Consider the following 22403-nt stretch of genomic DNA (forward strand, 5'->3'; position numbering starts at 1 on the left):
AGACTTGTCAGTCATCAGTCTACTTTAAAACATTTTTGTTCCAATAATAAATTATTCAATTTTCAAATTACCTCACCCTGCTAAAATTACAATGAGATCTTAATTATCTTAAGTTTCAAATGTTGATGCTTGTTATTAAACTAATTTAAACTTATATAAGTAAGGCTTATATTTATCGTTGCGTGTACTATTTATTTGGGCATGAATTGTCTTTACCCTACCGCCTTTATATAACAAGTCTCCCCTCAACCAGGTGAGGGTTAAATACATTCAAGGTCAGATAATAAAGAAAATATATAGACACTGATTACGTACCAACCACGGCTTGTACCGCTACACGCAAATAACCTTTCACGTCTCCTTTTTCGTTGACTATCGCTACTTTGTGGATCAATGGTACTGGGTACATGAGATTGCTGAGATACACGAAAGACCTGTAACGATAAAGAAAATTTCTTTAGTATGAGTTCATAGCAATTTTTATGAAAGCATTATAAATCTAAATTTACCTGCCAACCATTCGGAACCATGGGAAACGGTCGTAGAATGGATCACCTCCAGTAATGGATTCGATATTGAAATCCGGAGAGGTAGGAGACAGTTCAGCTTCGTTATGATACATTTCTCGCATCAGTTCAAGTCTTTGTCTGCACAAAAACGGAAACACATAATCCGTACGCTGTTCGGTTCAATATCCGTCGCCGATAAAGGACATAGTCGAACATCGTCAAAAAGCACAGTGAAGGACACTCGATACATTAACATTCACGTTTTCGAAACATCGTGTGCGTTGTAGGCGTTCACATGTATCCAGAAATCGTATCTTGAAAATGTTCAAATAAAGGGACATTCAGCTTTACAAAATGCAATTCAACATTTCAACGTTGAAGCTCAAGGTTCTGTCCCTGTATTTTAATCTTAAAAGCTGTAGTACAGTGTTTTGCGGATATAAGCTATTGAAGTACGTGGTCTACGTGATTTTCGGTTAAACTTGTCGAAGTCATTATGCAATAATGCACCAAGAATGTGAGAGAATCAGTCGCGAGGAGCGCACGTGTTCAGCGAGACACTATTGATACGTGTAGGAGGAGATGAACTCCAAAGGACATCTACACTATATAAGCGAAACGTGTGTGTGTTATACATAGACACTTCTAAAGATCCCTGAATCTTACATTATTATAAATATAGATTGCAATAGATAATCTATAGAAATTCCATATTTTTAGACTGTCCCTATCTTAGATTCTTTATATCTATAGATATACGTATAAGTTATAAGTTAGTATATCTACATATATCTTTACATTCTTAGTGTTAACTTTCAGTAGCGCATTGTACAAAAAGAATGTCTACATTATCGTCAATTACAAGTTACAGCAATTCGAAGTACAAAAATAGAAAATCTACGTACACTAGTTTCTGAGTCGCTTTCTAATTTAATACGTTACAGTTATCAAATTAAACATAATACAATTTGATTCATATAAACTGTAACATATTAATTACAAAAAAGGAAAGAAGAACAAGGGTTGAAATGTTGTACTGATGAATGCCAAGGAATAAACACGCTCGGCCATGCATAGTCCTTCGGTCGACGTGTCCGAATCGCCAGCACAATCACAAAGCAGAGGATTCGTTTGAAAAGACATTATTCGAAGTCGAGACAGTGTATTAAAAAGAGAGCGGAAACGGTGAAAGACGAGATCAAGAGCGGCGTTTGAGAGCAATCCGTAAAATTTGAGGATGGGCGTGAAGCGTGTGACGATAAGGAGGAAAGAGTGTCACGCGTTCGAGCACCAACCTCGAAGGCAAAAGATTTGCGAGCGAGAACTTCGGATTAGAGTAGGCCGTTAGACATTGGAAAATATCCTCTTTGGCCTCCGGAGTGCTGGGGCTCGAGTCCTCGTTGTACACGTGGCGCATCAGCTCCAAGCGCTGTCTACAAGTCAACACGTATTACTTGCGTGAGTGTTCCTCGTGCGATTTTGTCCAAGCACGTATCTGATTCAAGCGATGATCATGACTCAATTTTATACAGTTTTGTTATTCTGCAAACTCCTTGTCACCACTTTTACTGACATGGTATATACATTCACGGTAAAAGAACATGGAAATTAATATTTTTTACCAGATGTTGACGGTCCTCATGCAATCTAGGTTTCTCTTAATTAAATATATGCAAGCTTACACTTTTTCACAATTTTGTCCATCTTAATGACACATAACTGGACTCCCATCTCTCACATAAAATTTAAAGCTGTAAAATGTTAAGGATTAATCAAGAGAAGCCTACATTACAGCTGAGTGTAAAAGAAATAAAGTATAGCAGCGACATTTTCCTGAATTTAAGTTTGAAGAAATATAATCGCTTGCAGTAACCTTATTTCGTGTAACTTGAAAATTATTTTCCAACTTACGTGACTCACCTCTAAATAAAAATGAAACATAAGGTAAACACATATTTGCGCGAAGCAAATTGAGAACAAACCTTAGTTTATCGAGGGTCCAATAATGTGTGGCGCCGTTCTTCGTGTCTTGCACTTCGACGGCGACTATCGTGCGCGGGAACGGTCGTTCTTCTTCTTCGTCTTCATCTACAGTCGGCAAGAGATCCGGAGGAAGCGGTGAATAAAGTGTGTCCGTGAGCAAAGTGAATTGGAATTGCACCTAGAAACAACATAATATGTACAATAACCCAGGAAAAAAAGAATTGTTTAAATAAACATCAATGAGAACAAAAGTTTATGCAAATAATTGAGACGCAAAATAATGAAGGGCTTAATTTCATTAACCTAAAATATGTAGTATTAGATATATGATTCATAGAACATCAAAAAGGGGGTACGAAAAATTGCTCCAGATATTAATTACAGAAGAAGCATTCTGAACATTTTTTTTTTAAAAACCTTGAGTAGACATGTCTTATGATTTTGTGATGCATAAATGAAAGTTGAAATGTACAGAGTGTTTAAAACAGTTGTGGTAAAATTGCTGTCCCACCCCAGATGTGATCAAGGCTCTTGAAAATGTGTAACTTTTAAGATGTTAGGGTTTGTGAGATGAAGTGTCTACCCTAATTGTACCAATGATAAATCTATTATTAAAATTTGACCAACTGTTGTGAACCTCCTGTACATATAATGTATAGATGCGAATGATTCACGTTGAAATTTGATTCCAGTGAGTTCATCTGAAAATGAACCACGAATGTACCTTCTTTTTGAGTTCGACAGAAATAGCATTAGCTTCTTTGAGGAATATAGCGTTGCCCCAGAGATCATCCCGAAGACTTGTGAATTGATGATATTTCCATTTGCGGAAGGCCCAAGCGGCCAGCTGGAACTCTCTCTCGGTCCAGTTGCTCTCTGCGTCAAACAATGGGTTGACTGAAATGCAAGCAATTACCAGGAAAAACAGTCAGAGAAGCCAAGCATTTCGTGGATAACGGTTCTCCTTCGTTAAAAGGAGCCACCACCACGCTCTGTCCACGATCAGATGATGCATCGTTCACTGTTTTGCGACAAGCGATCTGTCTACAGTAAACATAACTCGGAACTCTCAAACGAAAAGATTCAAGAAGAGCAAAGTGGAAGAAAGAACGTCAGAATCAGATAGTTGACATGCGTGCATCGCAATTAATTGAAAGATAAAATTGCAGAACGTACATTCAGAAAATGATCATGTTTCATTACGTACCATCATCTGATCATCTCGTACGAATGGTTGAATTTGTAATGGAACAAATGATTGGTGAACTTCTACGTTTCGGTGCGTATACGATTTACCATTACAAATTCGATTCGCTTTTAACGAAGGAAATAGTACGATCAGTATCGTAGCTTAATCGTGCACAGAGTTGTGTAAACGCGATTTCAGCAGAAGTCAGACATAATCAAGTACCTCCAGCTACAAAATTTCTACATTTGAGAATTAGTCTCCACTTGATCATGTCTGCTTCAAATAATTAGCACAACTCTGCTGTGAATTTTAATAATCATAAAATATCAGACATACGCTATCGTCACATACACTAGATTGTGAAATTCAAAGATCATTCAGTACTCACCAAAGATGTCCTCCTCGATGTTGTTGAAGTCTTCAGGGGTGTAACTGCTGTACATCGACATTGTCATGCTTTGTTCTTCAACTTGTCTCTGCAGGGCATCTATTCGAGCTTCATAGCTCTGCAAAAAATATGGTTAATCAAGAATCGACTTTGGAAGATTTTTCTGCAAGGTTTTCATAAGTGAAAGTATTTACCTTTCTCTGTTCTTCGAACAGCTGATCCGCCTCTTCCTTCTCTTTACGGAACTGTTCTTCAAGAACCAACAACCGCTTCTCCATTTCAGCCTTCAGATCGATTCCCTGTTTCTCCAGCAACTCGATCTGTGCGAAATTCCAGTCGACTGTCTCTCCGTTTCCGGGAGTCTCCGCGGGAGATCCTTTTTCTCTCCGTTCTCGGACTGTGGAACAAATTAATCCTTTATTCTCTGCTCAACTTCTAATTTATGAAAGTAGATTTTTACCTTGATCAGGATGATTGAATCTGAATACATGATTCTTCCCTAAAATCACGCGCGAGCCAGTCTTCAGAACTACGGGTTCAGTGACTTCGCGTCCGTTCACGTAGATCAAAGCACCCTTCTTCGGCATCAACGTGATAATTCCTTCGTGGTTCTCGAAGACGCAGTGTTCGCTCAGTATATGTGGACCACAGAGCTGAATGTCTTGAGGAATGTTTGCTTCAGCGCTACCGATGCGTGTGAAGCCATCTTTGATGTAGTAGATCAGACATTCAGACATGAGGGGATCTTCGTTCAGGTTCACCAAGTGAGGAGTCTTTTTCGGGGAGAAGACACCGACTGTCACGCCGTCCTCTTTCACGGCGACACCCATCTCGGCGAACACTGCCTCGCGTTGGAGGCGAATCACCTCGGTTCGCTTCAGCTTCTCTTCCCAGGTTTCATTGAGTTCTAAAAGTATGATCATTAAGTTTAGTAGGTTGGTTTAGTAGTTTGTCTGATAGTAGGTTAATCTCTTTGAAATATCTGATGCGAAATCTGATAGTAAAATAATTATAACAGTTTGTTTTTCAATTTTGCAACTTCCAAACTCGTAAAAGATTAAATATCTAAATCTCCATATCTCTAACTTCACATTTACCGGCTATCAGTTTCTCTGAAGCTTGCAACTGATCCACCGCTTCTTCAGCAATGGTGGACGTTGTATGAGACGGGATCCTGGCTCGAGTTTCCTTCACATCGTCCTCGCGCTTGGTTGCTCTGACGATTTCGTCTCCTATGAAACAAATGATACCAATTAAAATGCAGAACGCAAAAATTAAATATTGATAATGATCCAGGGTTAACTCGCGTCTCGGAAACATCAAAAGCCATAACTAAAGCAGTGGCGTAAGTGAAAGAGAAGAATCTTTTCAAGATTTCTCATCGAGATCTTCACCAGAGAATTCAGTTGATTGGAAAATAACGTGAATATTTCTCTGGTATCAGCAGTCAAATCGTTTCAATTTTTATAGGGGAATGTCCAATTTGCGTGTCTTCAGACTATCGTACAACAGATAGTTTCGATTTGAACATGAGACAAAATATTATCATAGAAATAACACGTTGAGTGCCATGTGGAAATTTACCACAAATATTTAAAATTAGGTTCACAAATTAAAGTCTAATTAATTATGCATGGCTGTCTTTTCTAAATACCGTGGGTCACCGACGATGTATATGACACTCAACGTGTTTACAATATTAAAATACCAAATTCATAATTTTTATAGATGTTTTACAATATGTTTTTCATCGTGTACAAACGTCGCTGTGTTTATGCAAATTAAGCGTAGCGCCCAATCAAAAATATGTATTACTGCTTGAATACGGTGTCGATTTTTTCACAAATGTTCTAATCGACGGTGCTCGTGTCGAACAGTCGATTTGCCCAGTGCCATGCAATATTTTTAGGCTAGTTCGGGAACAATGTGATGGATCTAATTGTAAGTGGATAAAGCGAGGCAAACAACATGTGTTTACTGGAGGAGGAATTTCGACACAACGGAGTACTATCAAGCCTGAAATTGTTTCTGTATCATCAATGATTCTCGTCAGATTCTCTTTCACTCAGTGATGGGTGTCTATCCAAGACCCTTCCTCAAATAAAAATTTACAAATAATTATACAAATTTCATTCACAAATTGATAAGTTCTCTAATAGCTTCAACCTCCACACATCCCATCACTGCTCTAAATATGTCTTGATACTCTAAAATTAATTTTAACATATTAATTTTTTTCAAGTCCCCTAATGAAAATGATTTTCTTTTCCCCTCTGAAATATTAAATAATATCATAGTTTGCTACATTTTAAAATATCTTCAGACCATCACATATTTTTCAAAATTAAGAGCTGTGTCGCTTAATTTTTCATGAAACGTTCAACGCTAAAAGCCGCTAATGGCGTTCTACGAGAGACAGAGAACAACGATTATTATCAGGCGCTGGTTATTACCACAGGGCTGATTACGTGTGTCAAAAGTAAACAGAATGGCGATTCGCGAAGCAAACGTAAAGTTTCGTCGTGGATTCGACAAAAACACAGAGAGAAAGAGGAAAGAGCGCAGGAAATAGAAAAAGAGAGATATATGACACGCATTATGCACTTGGCCGTGAATCAAGCGGACGTTCAAAAAAACAGGCGCAAAAAGAGTGATCGATTGCCTGGCTTTGAATTAGACTATCCAATTACGTGGATTGTCGGTGATTTTACTTACTAGATTCTTTCTTTTCATATGTGACTTTACCATCTGGCCCTACGTCAAGCACAGGGGAAACAAAGAAAAAAAAATGTACTATGTAAATGGTTTGCCTACTGCGCGCTACTTTCTTACAATTTTTTCTCCCTTGTCCTATATTTACATTTTTAATAAAGGGTCTTTACTTTTTCTTCGCTCAAAGGTCAAGTTTTTATATCACTAATCTTATCAAAATTGTACAATTCAATCAAAAGTATTTCTTAAACTTTAACAAATAGTTTCTAAAGTTCTATTATTTAAAACCAGTCTCCGTGTGGATAAAAGATCTTCCTCTGAAATTCGAGCGATGCTACGCAGAAAAGCTCACCTTCTTGAACATCAATACCCTCTTGTTTGAGTAGCTCCCGCAGTTTCTGAATCTCTTCTTTGAGCTCCCGAATAAGCTTCGCGTTCGCGTCCTCGTTGACGACAGCCTTGCAAACAATTTGCTTCGCTCTGTCGGCGTATCTGCAATAAAAAATCAAATAAAAACATTTTGATTTATTGTAACTTATCTCTCAGAGTACTGATTCCTTGAGAAGAAAACTACAATGTACATTTTATGAAACAAGAGATAAGAGTAGTTCATCTATAATTCATGCCTCGCAGGTTCTTGGATGTTTGAATAATAAATGAGCAACAATTTCATCCGAATTGCATGAGTGAATTTCTGAAGAAATGTAGATACTTCAGGGAAGCTAACTAATAAATGTGTTTACAGAGAAGCGGAATGAGATGAGATATACCGTAGAGTAGAGAGGGTTTCGTCGTAATTGATGTCTGCGGGACTCACTGCCGCGATCATTGCTGTTTTAGAGTTTCCTCCTAGGTTCTCTCGCAGAAGCCATGTTAGAACGGAGTCTCTGTACGGGATGAAGTCAGCCTTCTTCTTCTTTTTGGTAGCCTGGAAACATTAACAAATGAAGTTCTATCCTTTATGTATGACAATATTCAATGAATGTGAACAATTAAAATTTCAACAATGGGGATGACCTAGCGAAGTGGATGTGACCAAGTGATTTCTAAGCCTAGCGAAGTGGACATGACCAAGTGATTTCTAAGTCTAGCGAAGTGGACATGACCAAGTGACTTGTAAGCTACATTAAATCACCATCTTCCTACTTTTCTGAATCATAGAAAAAACCCTCTTGGTCATGTCTGAAGTGAAGAACCATAGATACACGAACTTACCGCCTAAAAGTCCATGACAAGATGGCAGCAAAATTGACAGAAGACACGGATAATGTTAACACAAAGTTTAGCAATATCTAGACAACTTGTAAAAGGTTAGAAGTTTTAGGAAGCTTTACTATCATACTAACAGAATTTGTACAGCTATAGGAAAGAAAAATTTACTCACGATTTCAGCCAGGGCACTGATGACCTTTCCAAGGGTTGTCAAGCTTTTATTGATGTTAGCACCCTCCTTTAACCTGGTACCTTTCGCACCGGTAGAGTCAGCCCTTTCAGAGCCTGCCAAATCAACAAGCGAAATTTTGCTGACTTTTTCCGTCACTAATCCGGTAGCTGAGTCTTGTTTCTGTTGTGTGAAAAATATCGTAAACACCGCGTGAGATCTACTTGACGTCTCGTTCATGTTTGTGGCGGCAACCGTTCTGAAATGAAACAAATTTTATTTTATCAATAAGAAAAATACAATTCTTTTTTGAGAGAGTTTTATGTACCTCGCTTTGTTGCCTTCGTCGATGAGGTCGTGGATGTCCTGGTAAGACATCACCGCTAATTTTGACAAATCTTCGACGTACGGTCCGAGGAGAGGATGCTCTCGTACTCGGAGGTTTCCTTTGTTCTTGGGATTCAAGAGATCTCGCACCCTTTCGCAGTAGATCTCCATGTAACTAACTTCGACTGAATATTTCAGGCACTCGTTTGAATTGCGACTGATTTTTCTAAAGAGGTCCTTGCAAATTTGAGGGATTATCCCCTCTTGACCTTCTTCTTGCTTGCCCATCATTGTGTAAGACTTGCCGGCGCCTGTTTGCCCGTACGCGAATATGCACACGTTGTAACCTGTATGTAAATAAAATAAAAATATTTAAATCATGTAACACTATTTGGATAATAATTTATTGTAGGTAATTCTATAGAGTAGTATAATGAATTAAGATTATTAATACTTGGGTAATTAAGCCTCCAAGTGGTCATTGAAGATTTAATATTAAAAACCTGTTACACAAATTTCTAATCTAAATAAATACTCTAAAATTCAGGGCAGTTTTGAGATGTTGTAACAGAAATAAATTTATTTATGATTTATGTTCCCTACTCATATTTTACTATACTTCTCCCTAGAGAATGTACAAAGTATAAAGTTTACAAAGTAGATACATTTTCTCATTTTGGTCAGTTTTTATTTTGAAGCCCAGTTGAAAGCAAATGTATGTATATTCAAGATTATCGGATATGTGTCAAGAATGTTTCAGAATTTGGACGCCCAATTCCTATCTGAATGGTATGCGAACACACGTATGAATTCCTAGATGTGAATTCCGTGGTATATGAGAATCTGGATGCTCAGTGTCTGAAGTATTCGAGAAATTGCAGAATCAAACTCCAGATATGCTGTGAATCCTCCATTTTGTATACGAAAGTAGGCTCACCTTCGAAGGCGTGTTCTAACATCTCTTCGCCGATATCCTTGTAGACCATCAGTTGTGAAGAATAATTTATGTCGTTTGGCTGTAATGAAAGAAGCATTTTTATATTTTATATTCAAACTTTCACGTTACAAATTTTCGTAATTATCGTAGAAGATTACTAAAGTTAACTGTTGCTGTATTTAAGTAGTTATAGTCAACGATAACTGCACACATTATAAAGAGTTTCATTAAAATTAAAGAGATTCATAGTACATAGTACAATAAAATTCATAAACAAAACTATTAGTGTATTTTACAATATCAAATTCAATACTTTGATTTCACAATGTGCGAATATTATAAATAATTTTTTTGTTGAAAAATATTTGTTAGATATTAAATTAAAATTACTAACGTCCATGGAAAAATAGGAATAATCGTAGTTGAAGCTTTTGATTGCATCTTTGGTGCCCGGTGGTGCTTTCGGATTCAATATCGCTGTAACAAAAAAGAGGGAACAAAATCAATAACAATACAAGTTACACACTTTTATTTTCTTTTCAAGTTTCTACATGTACCCTCATTCTGAATAAACAAGTTGGACGTGATTTTGGATAAGACAAGGGTGGATATTTGAAAAGTTGGGAAATTGGGAAAATTCGTAAGATGGAAATTGCAGAATTGGGAAATTCGTAAGTAGGAAATTATGGAATTGGGAAATTAAGGAGTTGGGAAATTATAAGATTGGGATGTTGGTAAATTGCAAGATGGGGAAATTGGGAAAATGATAAATTGGAATTTTGGAAAATTAGTGAGTTGGGAATTTGAGAAAATAGGAAATTAGGGAGTGGGAAATTAAGAAATTAGGGATTCAGGTAATTATAGGCCTGGGATATTGGTAAATTTTAAGATTAGGAAATTGGGAAAATGGTAAACTGGAATTTTGGGAAATTAGTAAGTTGGAAATTTGGGAAAATAGGAAATTAGAGAGTGGGAAATTAGCAAATTAGGGACCTGGGAAATTATAAGATTGAGATATTGGTAAATTGCAAGATTGGGTATTTGAGAAAATGTTAAATTGTATATTTGGGAAATTAGTAAGTTGGAAATTTGGGAAAATGGAAAATTAGAGAGTGGGAAATTAGCAAATTAAGAATTTAGAAAATTATAAGATTGGGATATTGGTAAATTGCAAAATTAGGAAATTGGGAAAATGGTAAATTGTATATTTGGGAAATTAGTAAGTTGGAAATTTGGGAAAATAGGAAATTAGAGAGTGGGAAATTAGCAAATTAGGGACCTGGGAGATTATAAGATTGAGATATTGGTAAATTGCAAGATTGGGTATTTGAGAAAATGTTAAATTGTATATTTGGGAAATTAGTAAGTTGGAAATTTGGGAAAATGGAAAATTAGAGAGTGGGAAATTATCAAATTAGGGATTTAGGAAATTATAAGATTGGAATATTGGTAAATTGCAAGATTAGGAAATTGGGAAAATGGTAAATTGTATATTTGGAAAATTAGTAAGTTGAGAATTTGGGGAAATGGGAAATTAGAGATTAGAAAATTATCAAATTAGGGATTTAGGAAATTATAAGATTGGAATATTGGTAAATTGCAAAATTGGAAAATTGGAAAATTATGAAAATTGTAAACAGAAAATTGGTAAACTAAAAACTTGGAAAACAAATAAATAAAAAATACCATCACATTTTTTATATGAGCAGGTAAAAAAAAAGCGTTAATTCAATTAGCAGGGAATAAAAACGACAAACGGGGTCACGAAGAAAACGTGTGATAACAAGAAGTTAAAGAACCAGATAGAAACATAAGACGATACGAAACGAATTATACTTACAAGTGGTGCTGCCGGTCATTTCGATGATGCATTGTGCCTCGCGGGAGATCTCTCGATTGTTGAAGGGCCGTACCCTCACCGCCACCTTTACCGACGACATTTTCCTTCTGTTTTTAATTCAGCGTCGGATCACGACGGCGGCGGTGCTGGTGATTCACTATTTCTTTTTCCTCCTCGTTTCTCTGCGAGAATAAAAAGACATCGTTAGCCGAGCTAGCAACACGGAAGAGAAAGACACGATCGAATGGTCTGCTGAAGCCACATTCGAGGATTAATTAAAATGATGGGGTTTTTTTCGACCAAATGTTCATTCCTATTAAATTATCTGACGACGCTGAGTCCTTTATTCGTTCTAAAATATGGAGCTCAATTGTACTCTCAAATTAATGAAGGAAACGGTGTTAGGTTAGGTGAAGTCCCATTTAAATCGTTCTATTCATTTTTTTTTGTAACCGTTCATTTCTACTCGTTATAATTTACGTTCTTGTTAATTGTTATTTAATTACTCATGTCCGGATATAAATTAAAATTATTTGATACTTTTTTGACATTAAAATTCTTATTTTTGTTATAATATTTTTGGGTTGTAATATATTAGGTTATAATATAGTTAAATTATAATATTTTTAAGCTATAATTTATTAAATTATAATATTTTTAACTTACAATATATTAGGTTATAATATTTTTAGGTCATAATTTATTTTGTTATAATATTTTTAGGTTACAATATATTCAAGTTATAATATATTCAGGTTGTAATATATTTTGTTATAATATTTTTAGGTTACAATATATTCAAGTTATAATATATTCAGGTTGTAATATATTTTGTTATAATATTTTTAGGTTATAATATATTCAGCTTGTAACATATTATGTTATAATATTTTTAGGTTATAATATATTCAGCTTGTAATATATTACGTTATAATATTTTTAGGTTATAATATATTCAGCTTGTAACATATTACGTTATAATATTTTTAGGTTATAATATATTCAGGTCGTAACATATTATGTTATAATATTTTTAGGTTATAATATATTCAGCTTGTAATATATTACGTTATAATATTTTTAGGTTATAACATTAGGTTATATTCAAGTTATAATCTATTAGGTTATAATATTTTATAATATCTGTTCCTTACCTGAATTGATTTTACATTTTATCGCATGACAAGTAAACTTCATTTTCCACATATAACTTAATTGCAAGATTAGAACAGTTGATTAAAATTGATCGTTGTTTACGTACAAAGTGTTATAAATATAGGAGAGTTAAAATTATGAAGGGTTATGTGTACGTATTGAAACACTGAAAGGGTTTTATTGAATTTTAGGGAATATTTAATTAGACGTTGATCGAATCTCGACACGGAATTTCATGGCGTCGATTACCCACCAATAAGAGTAACTGGTGCATGGAGGACGTCGAGAATCGATATTCTCGACAAAAGGTTCGTCGATCGTAGGATAATTATCCTTCTGGTCGCGAAACAATCGGAAAACGAGCGAATATACATCAATCGAATCGACAAGCAAACAAAGGCACGGAATTATCGTTTTCATCTAAATCCGATTACTGTTTGTACTCTAAAAACTATACTCGAACAGATATAGCGAGTGAAAAAATATCGTTATTCTACTTCATATAACACCCTATAAAATTACAATTCACTAACTAATTTTTAATAATAATTTGACTATATTATTACACTTAATATCACTGAGAAAAATGATTACATTTTATAACTGGAGTGCGGGAAAATAAAATAAAATCATTTATCGGAAAATGTATGTGTTTCCAGACAGCCTGCCATTCTATAGCCTGTCTCGCCAATGGCTGACTCGTTCCACTGGAAACTTATCGACGTTCTCTCGATTCTTGCCTATTCAGCTACATGGAAGAGTCGTATTAGGTGTAAAATTAGTTCCTGAAATCTTTAGAATCTAGATGACCGACAAGTTTACCTCATCGATTGATTTTCTACGAAATAAATTTCCCGGTATAGTGCGAAAGTTGCATTTAGTTTAATCAAACTTTTATCTCTTCGTTGTATCATGTTACAAACATGAAATGTAAAATAATACACTACACAATTTTCGTATCCAAATATAAATTAACTGTACGTTTTAATAATATTGTCTAACGATGTTAGCTTAGGATTAAGTTAAGGTTAGATTATGATGGGTTAGTGCTTAGGTTACGTTCGATAAATTATGGTTAGGTGAAATTAGTTACATTAGAGTTGGATTAGGTTGCAAATACATTTCGGTTAGATACGACTTTGGTTAATATTAATTAAGTTAGATCTAAGTTAGGGTTAGGTTAGACCAATTTAGTGTTAGTAGCGCTTAATTAGATTTGTTTGGGGTTAGGCCAGAGTTAAATTACACTTGTATAAATTTAAGACAGGGTTAGGCTTTCCACAAGTTAGGTTAGGGTTAGGTTGACCGATATAAAGTTAAGTTAGACTGAAGTGAAGTTAGGTTAGAGTTATCTTACGGTTAGATAAGATTTAGGATATTTTAGTTAGGTTAGGTCTAAGTTAGGGTCAGGTTAGGGCTAGGTTAAACCGATTGGAAGTTAGGTTAGGTTAGAATTATCTTACTATTAGATGAGACTTACGTTAACAGTAGTTAGGTTAGATCTAAGTTAGGTTAGGTCGATTTACTGTTAATACGATTTAGTTAAGTTTATTTAGGGTTAGGTCAGAGCTAAATTATACTTGTATAAATTCAAGTTAAGGTGAGGTTAGGTTTACCACAAGTTAGGTCAGACTTATTTAAAGTTAAGTTAGAGTTAAATCACTGTTAAGTCACAATTGACTAATGTTAGGTTTGTTCAAATTTATGTTAGGCTATTTTGTTTGGTGGTGGTCCCGGTCCAAAAAAAAAAAAGGTCAGAGCTAAATTATACTTGTATAAATTCAAGTTAAGGTGAGGTTAGGTTTACCACAAGTTAGGTCAGACTTATTTAAAGTTAAGTTAGAGTTAAATCACTGTTAAGTCACAATTGACTAATGTTAGGTTTGTTCAAATTTATGTTAGGCTATTTTGTTTCGGTTATGTTAGGTCAGTGTTATTGTTTATTTAAAATTGTTATACTAAATTAAGCTTAGTTTATATCACGTTGAATTATTAATAACTTTTTAATGCTTCATCATCGTCATTACGAGTTAGGTTAGGTTCAGTAATTTGTAAACATAGTACGAACATCCTGATATAAAGATTTTAACGAGGTGATAGCATATGACCATTGAGCACAGTAGGGGTTAATATTTCTCTTGACATGCGTTATTAAATGTACGACTGCTCCGTACTTCATTTTCATAAGAAACACCGTTTCTTGTTTGAAACAACAGCCTATTATAGAGGACAAAAGCTCACGTATTTGTCGATAGATCGATACGATGCATTTAGAACAAGGAAATACTAGAAGCTGATCTCAGCGTTCCTCCTTCCGTAATTCAATATTTCCCCGTAGCGATAGGCACAATTAACCGACAAAGGTATTATTATTTGTCTCCGATACAGCGGTAAAGACGTTCCGCGATTCATCCAATAGAGAACGACTCTCTGAAACGAATATCTTGATCCATATTTTAAAAAGTCCGTTGGGAATCGGAAGTTTGATTTAGCCAAGAAGCTGGCCCTTTCAATGGCGCACAATGCGGGCTAATCTGTCTACGTATACTCTTAATCTATTTATACTCGCGACACTACGCAAGGGAACATCCTTAATGCGCCATTCAAAGGCTTTCAGATGGAAGTTTCTTCGCGAGAAATGGAAGTTGATTAAAGGGAACAGAAACAGAACTTTAATTAACCCTTTTCGTATGAAACGAGACGTTGCGTTACGTGCGAGCAGACACGAGATCATCCTTTATGAATTTCTTCTGCTGAAGAACCTGGTAAATTTCCACACTTTAAGAAAAATATAACTAAAATTCACGCAACGACACTGGCCCCATTTCACTGACGTGAAAATTAACGTTTTTAATTTTTTGACACAACCACTAAATAAATAGTTATTTTACAATAAAATTTACCAAAATTTATTCTATTAAAAATTTGCGGTCCAACATTTGTGAATAAATTATGAACCGACTTTATCATCACAAGAAGTTATTGATTCTATTTTCCGTGCTTTTCGCCTTGGGGTGAATTATTTATTTGTAAAGAAGATAATAAAGCGGTGTGTTACGTAACGAAAAGAATCCGAGGAAAAATTCTTTCGCCAAAGGCAAGCTGTCCCAATAGAAATCCTCCTTTTATTATCTTCTACCTTGGGTAAACGAAAGTGACATTTTAATCGGAGAAAAAACGCTTCACGATGACGCAATACCATTTGAGGCAACGACGCAAAAAAAAAACTCTTAATTCGGATTTAAAAATTATTTGCCTTCACCATTTGTCATAGCGACATATATATGGTTAGAATAATTAAGGAATATAATTAATCAAATACAATAAAGGTTATAATTATCTGATTGTACTTGAAGTGCACTGAATACGAATTATCTTCAAATTGGAACATTCGAGCATGAATATCCTCGATACGAGAATAACGATATCGTTTTCACCATTCAATCGATAGTCTCAGTCGAGAGTTGCAAAACTGCAATCGACGTTTGACTACGCACTGATACGAATCGCTTGAAAAGTCCGCACAAGTGCCACGTTAATCCACTTGATTTTATGAGTTGCGATTTAAATCACCATTAACGTTGTTGACGTTAATTGATTGTACGTTTCTTCGCAATTACACTCGACGATAATCTTCTTCGCTAACGTCATTTTCCTAGGAGAAGGGTTCGTGATAAATATGGAAGCATACGTGAAATAGTGACATATATCTACGCTCTAAACACGTAATCTCCGAACAAATCGTATTACGGTGTTCTATATAGACAAGGTACCAGAAAATGACAGAGTATGTTACAATTTAGTAAACATAATAATTAGTTAATTTTATTACCCGCAGTTCTATTGATTCGAATATTACTAAAAAGTACTGGGCGAATATTCGAGCTTGACTAGTAACGTCTAAAGATTAATATTTGATGAATTTATTAAAAAATATCACTTCGTTGACAAATATTCAACTATGAGTACTAAACAACGAGGTTGCTGAAATTACAATTCTCCCTAGGAAAAAATAGAACATCCATAAAGAAAGTGTGACGTCATAAACATAATTCTGGTGAAATCGAATTGCAAAGAGCATGATGGAAACCGTACCGGAAGCGGTGCAGTGCAATTTCGCGAAAACATATACCGCTGCGCGTGTACATTCTTGAGATGAACGTAAAAACATCGCTGCCGTGTAATCGATAACGGCAACGGGGGAGTTCGAGTTTCACAGCAACTCCGGTCAACGAAATTCACGTTTCCGATTAGTCGACGCTTGAATCCTCTAATTCGATCATCCATAATCGATTTGAATACGATTGCAACATGTTTCAGTCCAATCAGATTAACGTTGTTCCTACCACAGTATCGATATCTTGATTCATGAGCAAATATGTTCTTTTACTCATCTTGTTTTAATAGAATCGGAAATGCGATATAAATCGTTGTTTGATCGGTCGAAAATAACTCAGCTAACATCGATTACCTATCGATATCAACATTCGATTCGAGAAACCATGCACCGCGCAATGCTCGCACAGTGACTCACATTTAATCACGAATCGACAATAAAGGGTTGTATCGCTGTTTTGAACGTACATTGGCGAGCATGGCTTCTAAAAATGGCGACGTAAAGACGCCGTAATTTTGTAATTTGAAAACGTGGAAATTTAAAATTTGGAACTTTTGCAGATCTGAAAATTTAAAGATTCGGATATTGGTAATGTGATAACTAGTTATGATATTTTAGAACTTGAAATTTCTAGATTTAGAAATGTGTAAGTTTACAGATTAATTTCCTCCCCTACATTTATCCTTATCCAAAGGAAACCTACATTGGACCGGAGTGTACACGATGCGCAGTGGCCACAAGATGTCGACGAACGAGTGTTGACAGATTCGCATAACAAAATCAATGATAATGTTCACTCAAGGAAACCTCGAACTTTTCCAAGTAAAAATATCACTAAAATCGATACAAGGAGGCAAAGAATACGTGAAACGTCAGACGGGCGTAGATAAAAGAAAAATCCACGCGTTTCACGATCGATCGTTTCAAAGACGTTCTCGTTTCTTACCTTCGAAACCTAGGTCGAACTACTTCCTATATTTTCTGACAAACGTGCTGAACTGATCGAAACACGACGATGACAGTTGATGGCGGACGCCTACACTTGACAGAAATCGACTTGAGTCACGAAAACACTCGCGACTACGATTAACGATCACTATGTCGGTGCACTGGTTATTCGGTGATCCTGGAAACTTTTAACGGACACGTACGCGGACATTATACTGCATTCGTTCGCGGTTAAGCGTGTACGCGCGCGCACCCACACACACACACACACGCACTGTGCTACCAAGCCACCCTGCACGAGAACCAGCCACTGCGACACCTCCGCTCGGCTGTCGGTCGTCGAGTGACAGCTACGCTTGCAGCGCTTGCGCATTTACCCCCGCCGGGCGCCATTAACCCAATTACTGCGCATGCGCCAACTGTCGGTCACCTGGTAATTACAACGACCCCCACCAAATGAGTCAGGTGTCCTTTGAGTTGCCCAATTCTAACTGCTTTTTAATTTCTAGCTCCTGGATTATTCGAATTTTTAAAACGAAATGAATTCTGCTGGAAGGATGTCAAAGAATCTCACAAAAGGACTCAACTTGATCAAATGCAGAAATTTATGAACTTTTGTTGGACACAAAGATGTGGACACTTTCAAGTGTAAATTTGGAAATTTCTTTACTTGATTTTTGAAGATGGAAGATAAGGATTCCTTCAAAGTGCAAGCGTTCCAAATGTACGTCCTTGGCTTTTCTCCACGGAATTTGTCACGCAATTAAAGAGTATGAGTCATGGTTATGGAAAAAAATCTAGTCTCTCCGTGAACGCAGTGACGCCTTCCTTTTTTATAGTGGAATCCACGTTTTTTTAGGTAGATCGATTCTTCGTATACGCGTATGAGACGCTTTTTAGACCGTTTTTTAAGTCGTTCTATTTAGGGACTTCGTCACAAACTTGCTGTTTGCATCCATAAAATTTAGTCGAGTTTAATATTTTATTGTATCTAGATAGATCGAATTGCTTACAGAGACGGTCGCTTTTTCAATTATAAAATTGAATTCTATTTAAACATTTCCGTTTGTTAGAAGTGAAAGATATCTTTTCAATCTTTGATGCTCGTCTTTCATATCCGATTTCACTTCTGGAGTATTCTATCAATATCCCCTTTAATCGATTCGTTTGTAATTTTTAGTTATTCAGCCATTTTGCAAAAAGCGGCGCTGGCAAGTTGCTATTGATTCAAAGACGCATCTTTTAACCAGTGATACATTTTTCAACTTTCGGATTCTGCGTGCAATCGAAGATGTTACGTAAAATTGCAATCTCGCCAACTTACGTCCGCAAGTATCGGACACTTGTAAAGCTTTGGCATCTCGAGGGAAACCCTTCCCGTAGGATCAATAAAATTTGTCTCCCGATTGTCTAAATTATCGATCATGCACGGAACTTGATTTCGTTGGTAACGTTTGATCGAATCGTAATCGTTTTATGAAACTCGTTAAAGTTGGCTTCGGCAACTTCCTCTTTCGTGCTCGACTTAATCGTTGATCTGCGCTACTTGATTGGAATTAGCTGCAGTGAAAGGTTTCTTCGAGCAAAAATAGTCGATACGTTTAAAGCGCTGTTTGTTCTGCAGATGCCCGCGAAGAAACAGATCTTGATGTCCACCGAATGAAACCATCGAGCATTTTCTCAAGGACATTCGCACCGTTCTCTCGGGAATTTTTATTTTCCTTTTTATCGAGTAGCTGTGGTCGTAAAGGGTATCCGAATAGTTCGAACGTAAAACGAAATACGAATCGAAAAGGCTTGTTTCTGCAATAATTTTCGTGTGCTTGATAGATATTTATTGTGATGTCTATGCGTATCGGATGATACGATTATTAAGTTAAAACGCTCCCGTAAATTTAGCCGGGGATAAAGTAACGATATTGCTTCAATGCCAATAAAATCTTTAATCCACGCTCGTATCGTGGCTGTTTCAAGGTTCTTACTCGGGCAAGGTAGCCGGAACACTTTTCATAAAAGAAGCAGAGGTCGAATTATGTTACGGTCCGAATAAAATTGCGAATACTTCTGCAGGGACGTAATTGGGTAAGCTTTTAGTCATTTTATAACCACCTGTTTCTGGTGTTATTCGATTTCGAAAGATATTTAAAATAGTTTTGCTGACGCTTGAATTTCATTATTTTCTATTGGATTTTTATGTTAAATAACCTCAAGGATATTTGAGGTTTAGGGATATTTGAAATCTCAAATATTTAGGATCTAGGGAGATTTGAGATCACGGGGTATTTAGAGTTTAGGGTTATTTTGAAATGGAGGATATTCCAGAATTTGTGATATAGAGACCTAGGGATATTTGCGAGCTAGGAATATTTTAGAACTGGGGATACATATTGGAATCTAGGGATATTATTGTCTAGGAATATTTCAAGTTTAGATCTGCGGATACATATTGGGATCTAGGGATATTTGAAGTTTAGAGATATTAGAATCTAGGGCTATTTGGTGCCTAGGGACATTAAGATCTAGTGTTATTTACAGTCTATGAATTTTTACTTTTAGTGATATTTTGCGCCTAGGGATATTTGGATCTAGGGATGTTTGATGCCTAGGGATATTTAGATCTAGGGATGTTTGACGCCTAGTGATATTTGGATCTAGTGATGTTTGATGTCTAGGGATATTTGGATATAGGGGAATTTGAAGTTCAGGGATATCTGGATCTAGGGGTATTTGGAATTTAGAGATATTTGGATCTGGGGATATTTAAAGTCTAGAGATATTGAGGTTTAGGAATATTTAGTGCCTAGGGATATTGAGACCTAACGATATTTGTTGCCTAGGGATATTTAAACCTAGTGATATTTGGTGCCTAGGGATATTATGATCCGCTGATATTTGATGTCTAGGAATATTAATATTTAGGGATATTTTTTGTCTAGGGATATTAAAATCCAGTGTTACTTAGAATCTAGGGATATTGAGGTTCAAGGATAATTTGTGTCTAGGGATATTAAAATCTAGTGTTACTTAGAGTCTAGGGATATTAAGGTTCAAGGATAATTTGTGTCTAGGGATATTGAGATCTAACGATATTTGGTGCCTAGGGATATCAAGGTCCAGGGATATTGAAGTCTAGTAATGTTCAGCTTCTAGGGATATTTGTGTCTAGGGGAATTTGGTGTCTACGGATATTGGGATATATGGTGTCTGGAGATATTGGAATCTAGTAATATTTGACATCTAGTAATATTGGTCTAGGAATATTCGGACCTAGTAATATTTGGTTTAGGGATATTATGATTCAGTGCTATTTATATAGGGACATTAGGATCTACAAGTATTTCTTGTGTACGGATATCTAGAGATATTTGGTGATATTGACATCTAGGAATATTTGGTATCTACTGATACTTGCTTCTCATAAAATCACAATAGGATTCTTGATAAAAGAAATAAGCGTACAATATCGCGTAGAAGTAAAGAATGATTTATATGTGGCCAGTATCCCCCTCGACCGTACACGTTATCAGCACATGTTACAGATAATAGAACGCGAATATACGATACCTGTTCGATACCGTTTAGTATGGTTATTCGGTTCGAGTATGTGAAAGGTTTCTGTCCTATCGTTTACTACACAGAGAGCACCCCTAAGGATGAAGCAGATATAGGGGTTGGTGAGAAGAACAAAGGTCGCACACCCACCCCTCGTTAGTGGACCTGTAATGTCTGTTTATGCAACAGATTGTGGAGATATTGGGTGCGCGCTAAACTTCTACCCCCTTTTTTTAACCCTCGTGTGGGCAACCGTGTATCCACTCAGGCTTTAATGTTTAATATTTTCTATTTTGAAAACGTGAACGATGTATTTTAATTGCGACGGGATTAACGGCGGAGACACCTTAATTGCTTCGCATAATTATTAATATTATTTACGACCCCTACAGTCATTTGAATAATCTTCAAACATTAGTATGAAGACGAATGAATATTTATGTATGATCGAATATTTTGTTCCTTTGTTTCAATTTGTCCTGAAATCTTGTTAAACGAATGTGGTTTTAAATAACGGAGAAAAGTTGGTTTTAAAGCAGGAAATATTAACTTTATGAGGCTTACGAAACGAGGGGATGTTTTCACGAAGCGAAGATTTTTCGCAAAATGAGTCACGCACATCAATGACGTCAGAACGTAACCTCAGTCAACATTCGAGCCCACGCTCTCATGAATTGAGCATTAAGCTTCTACACTGTTCTACGTTAATTTACACCTCCCATTCAGCGGATCTAATCGACAAACAGGATTTGCTTTGTCCTTGGGAATAAGTTCGAGAATGATAATTTTTGTGGAATTGAATGACGTCGGGTTTAATCGCGTGATGTTGGAGTACGAGGGACTGAACTGAGCTGAATTGAATTGCGTGGAATTGAATTGCATAGAATTGAATTACTTGAAATTATGTGGTGATTGAATAACGTGGAATTGAATTTGGTGGAACAGAATCATATGGAATTGAATCGCATAGAATTGAATTACTTGAAAATAAGCTATGTGGGAATTGAACTTGAAGGAATTGAATCTAATGAGACTGAATCATATGCAATTGAATTACTTGAAAATAAATTATGTAGTAATTGAAGCACATGGAATTGAATTGCATGAAATTGAACCATATGAAATTAAATTACTTGAAAATAAATTATGTGGTAATTGAACTGCAAGGAATTCAATTTGATGGTACTTAATCATATAGAATTGAATCGCATGAAACTGAACCATATACAATTGAATTTCATGAAATTGAATTAATTGAAATTAAATTATGTAGTAATTGAATCACATGGAATTGAATTTAGTGGTACTCCATCATCTGGAATTAAATTGCGTGGAATTAAATCACATGGAATTGAATTGAATGAA

At 35.9% G+C, this 22403-nt stretch overlaps 1 protein-coding gene across 12 annotated transcripts in view; it reads right to left on the reverse strand.

Annotated features, from left to right (window-relative positions):
- The window catches only part of unc-104 (kinesin family member unc-104), a 34713-nt gene that overhangs the window by 7674 nt on the left and 4636 nt on the right, over positions 1 to 22403 (reverse strand). For 5 of the 12 annotated variants that reach the window (XM_076537248.1, XM_076537247.1, XM_076537249.1 and 2 more), the window contains exons 2-18: positions 11267 to 11448; positions 9821 to 9903; positions 9427 to 9505; positions 8491 to 8836; positions 8166 to 8421; positions 7552 to 7709; positions 7134 to 7273; positions 6785 to 6823; positions 5167 to 5301; positions 4530 to 4976; positions 4264 to 4466; positions 4070 to 4187; positions 3217 to 3389; positions 2492 to 2670; positions 1805 to 1942; positions 510 to 647; positions 316 to 434 (exon numbers count right to left, since the gene is read on the reverse strand). In XM_076537248.1, coding sequence (XP_076393363.1) covers positions 316 to 434; positions 510 to 647; positions 1805 to 1942; positions 2492 to 2670; positions 3217 to 3389; positions 4070 to 4187; positions 4264 to 4466; positions 4530 to 4976; positions 5167 to 5301; positions 6785 to 6823; positions 7134 to 7273; positions 7552 to 7709; positions 8166 to 8421; positions 8491 to 8836; positions 9427 to 9505; positions 9821 to 9903; positions 11267 to 11366 — 2851 coding nt within the window. In that variant the 5' untranslated portion in view covers positions 11367 to 11448. The remainder of the gene's footprint in view (positions 1 to 315; positions 435 to 509; positions 648 to 1804; positions 1943 to 2491; positions 2671 to 3216; positions 3390 to 4069; positions 4188 to 4263; positions 4467 to 4529; positions 4977 to 5166; positions 5302 to 6784; positions 6824 to 7133; positions 7274 to 7551; positions 7710 to 8165; positions 8422 to 8490; positions 8837 to 9426; positions 9506 to 9820; positions 9904 to 11266; positions 11449 to 22403) is intronic. The other 7 variants (XM_076537253.1, XM_076537255.1, XM_076537252.1 and 4 more) reach the window with 5 other exon arrangements.

Source organism: Megachile rotundata, chromosome 11 (assembly GCF_050947335.1).
Source record: "Megachile rotundata isolate GNS110a chromosome 11, iyMegRotu1, whole genome shotgun sequence".
In the NCBI taxonomy this organism is placed as follows: Eukaryota; Metazoa; Arthropoda; class Insecta; order Hymenoptera; family Megachilidae; genus Megachile; species Megachile rotundata.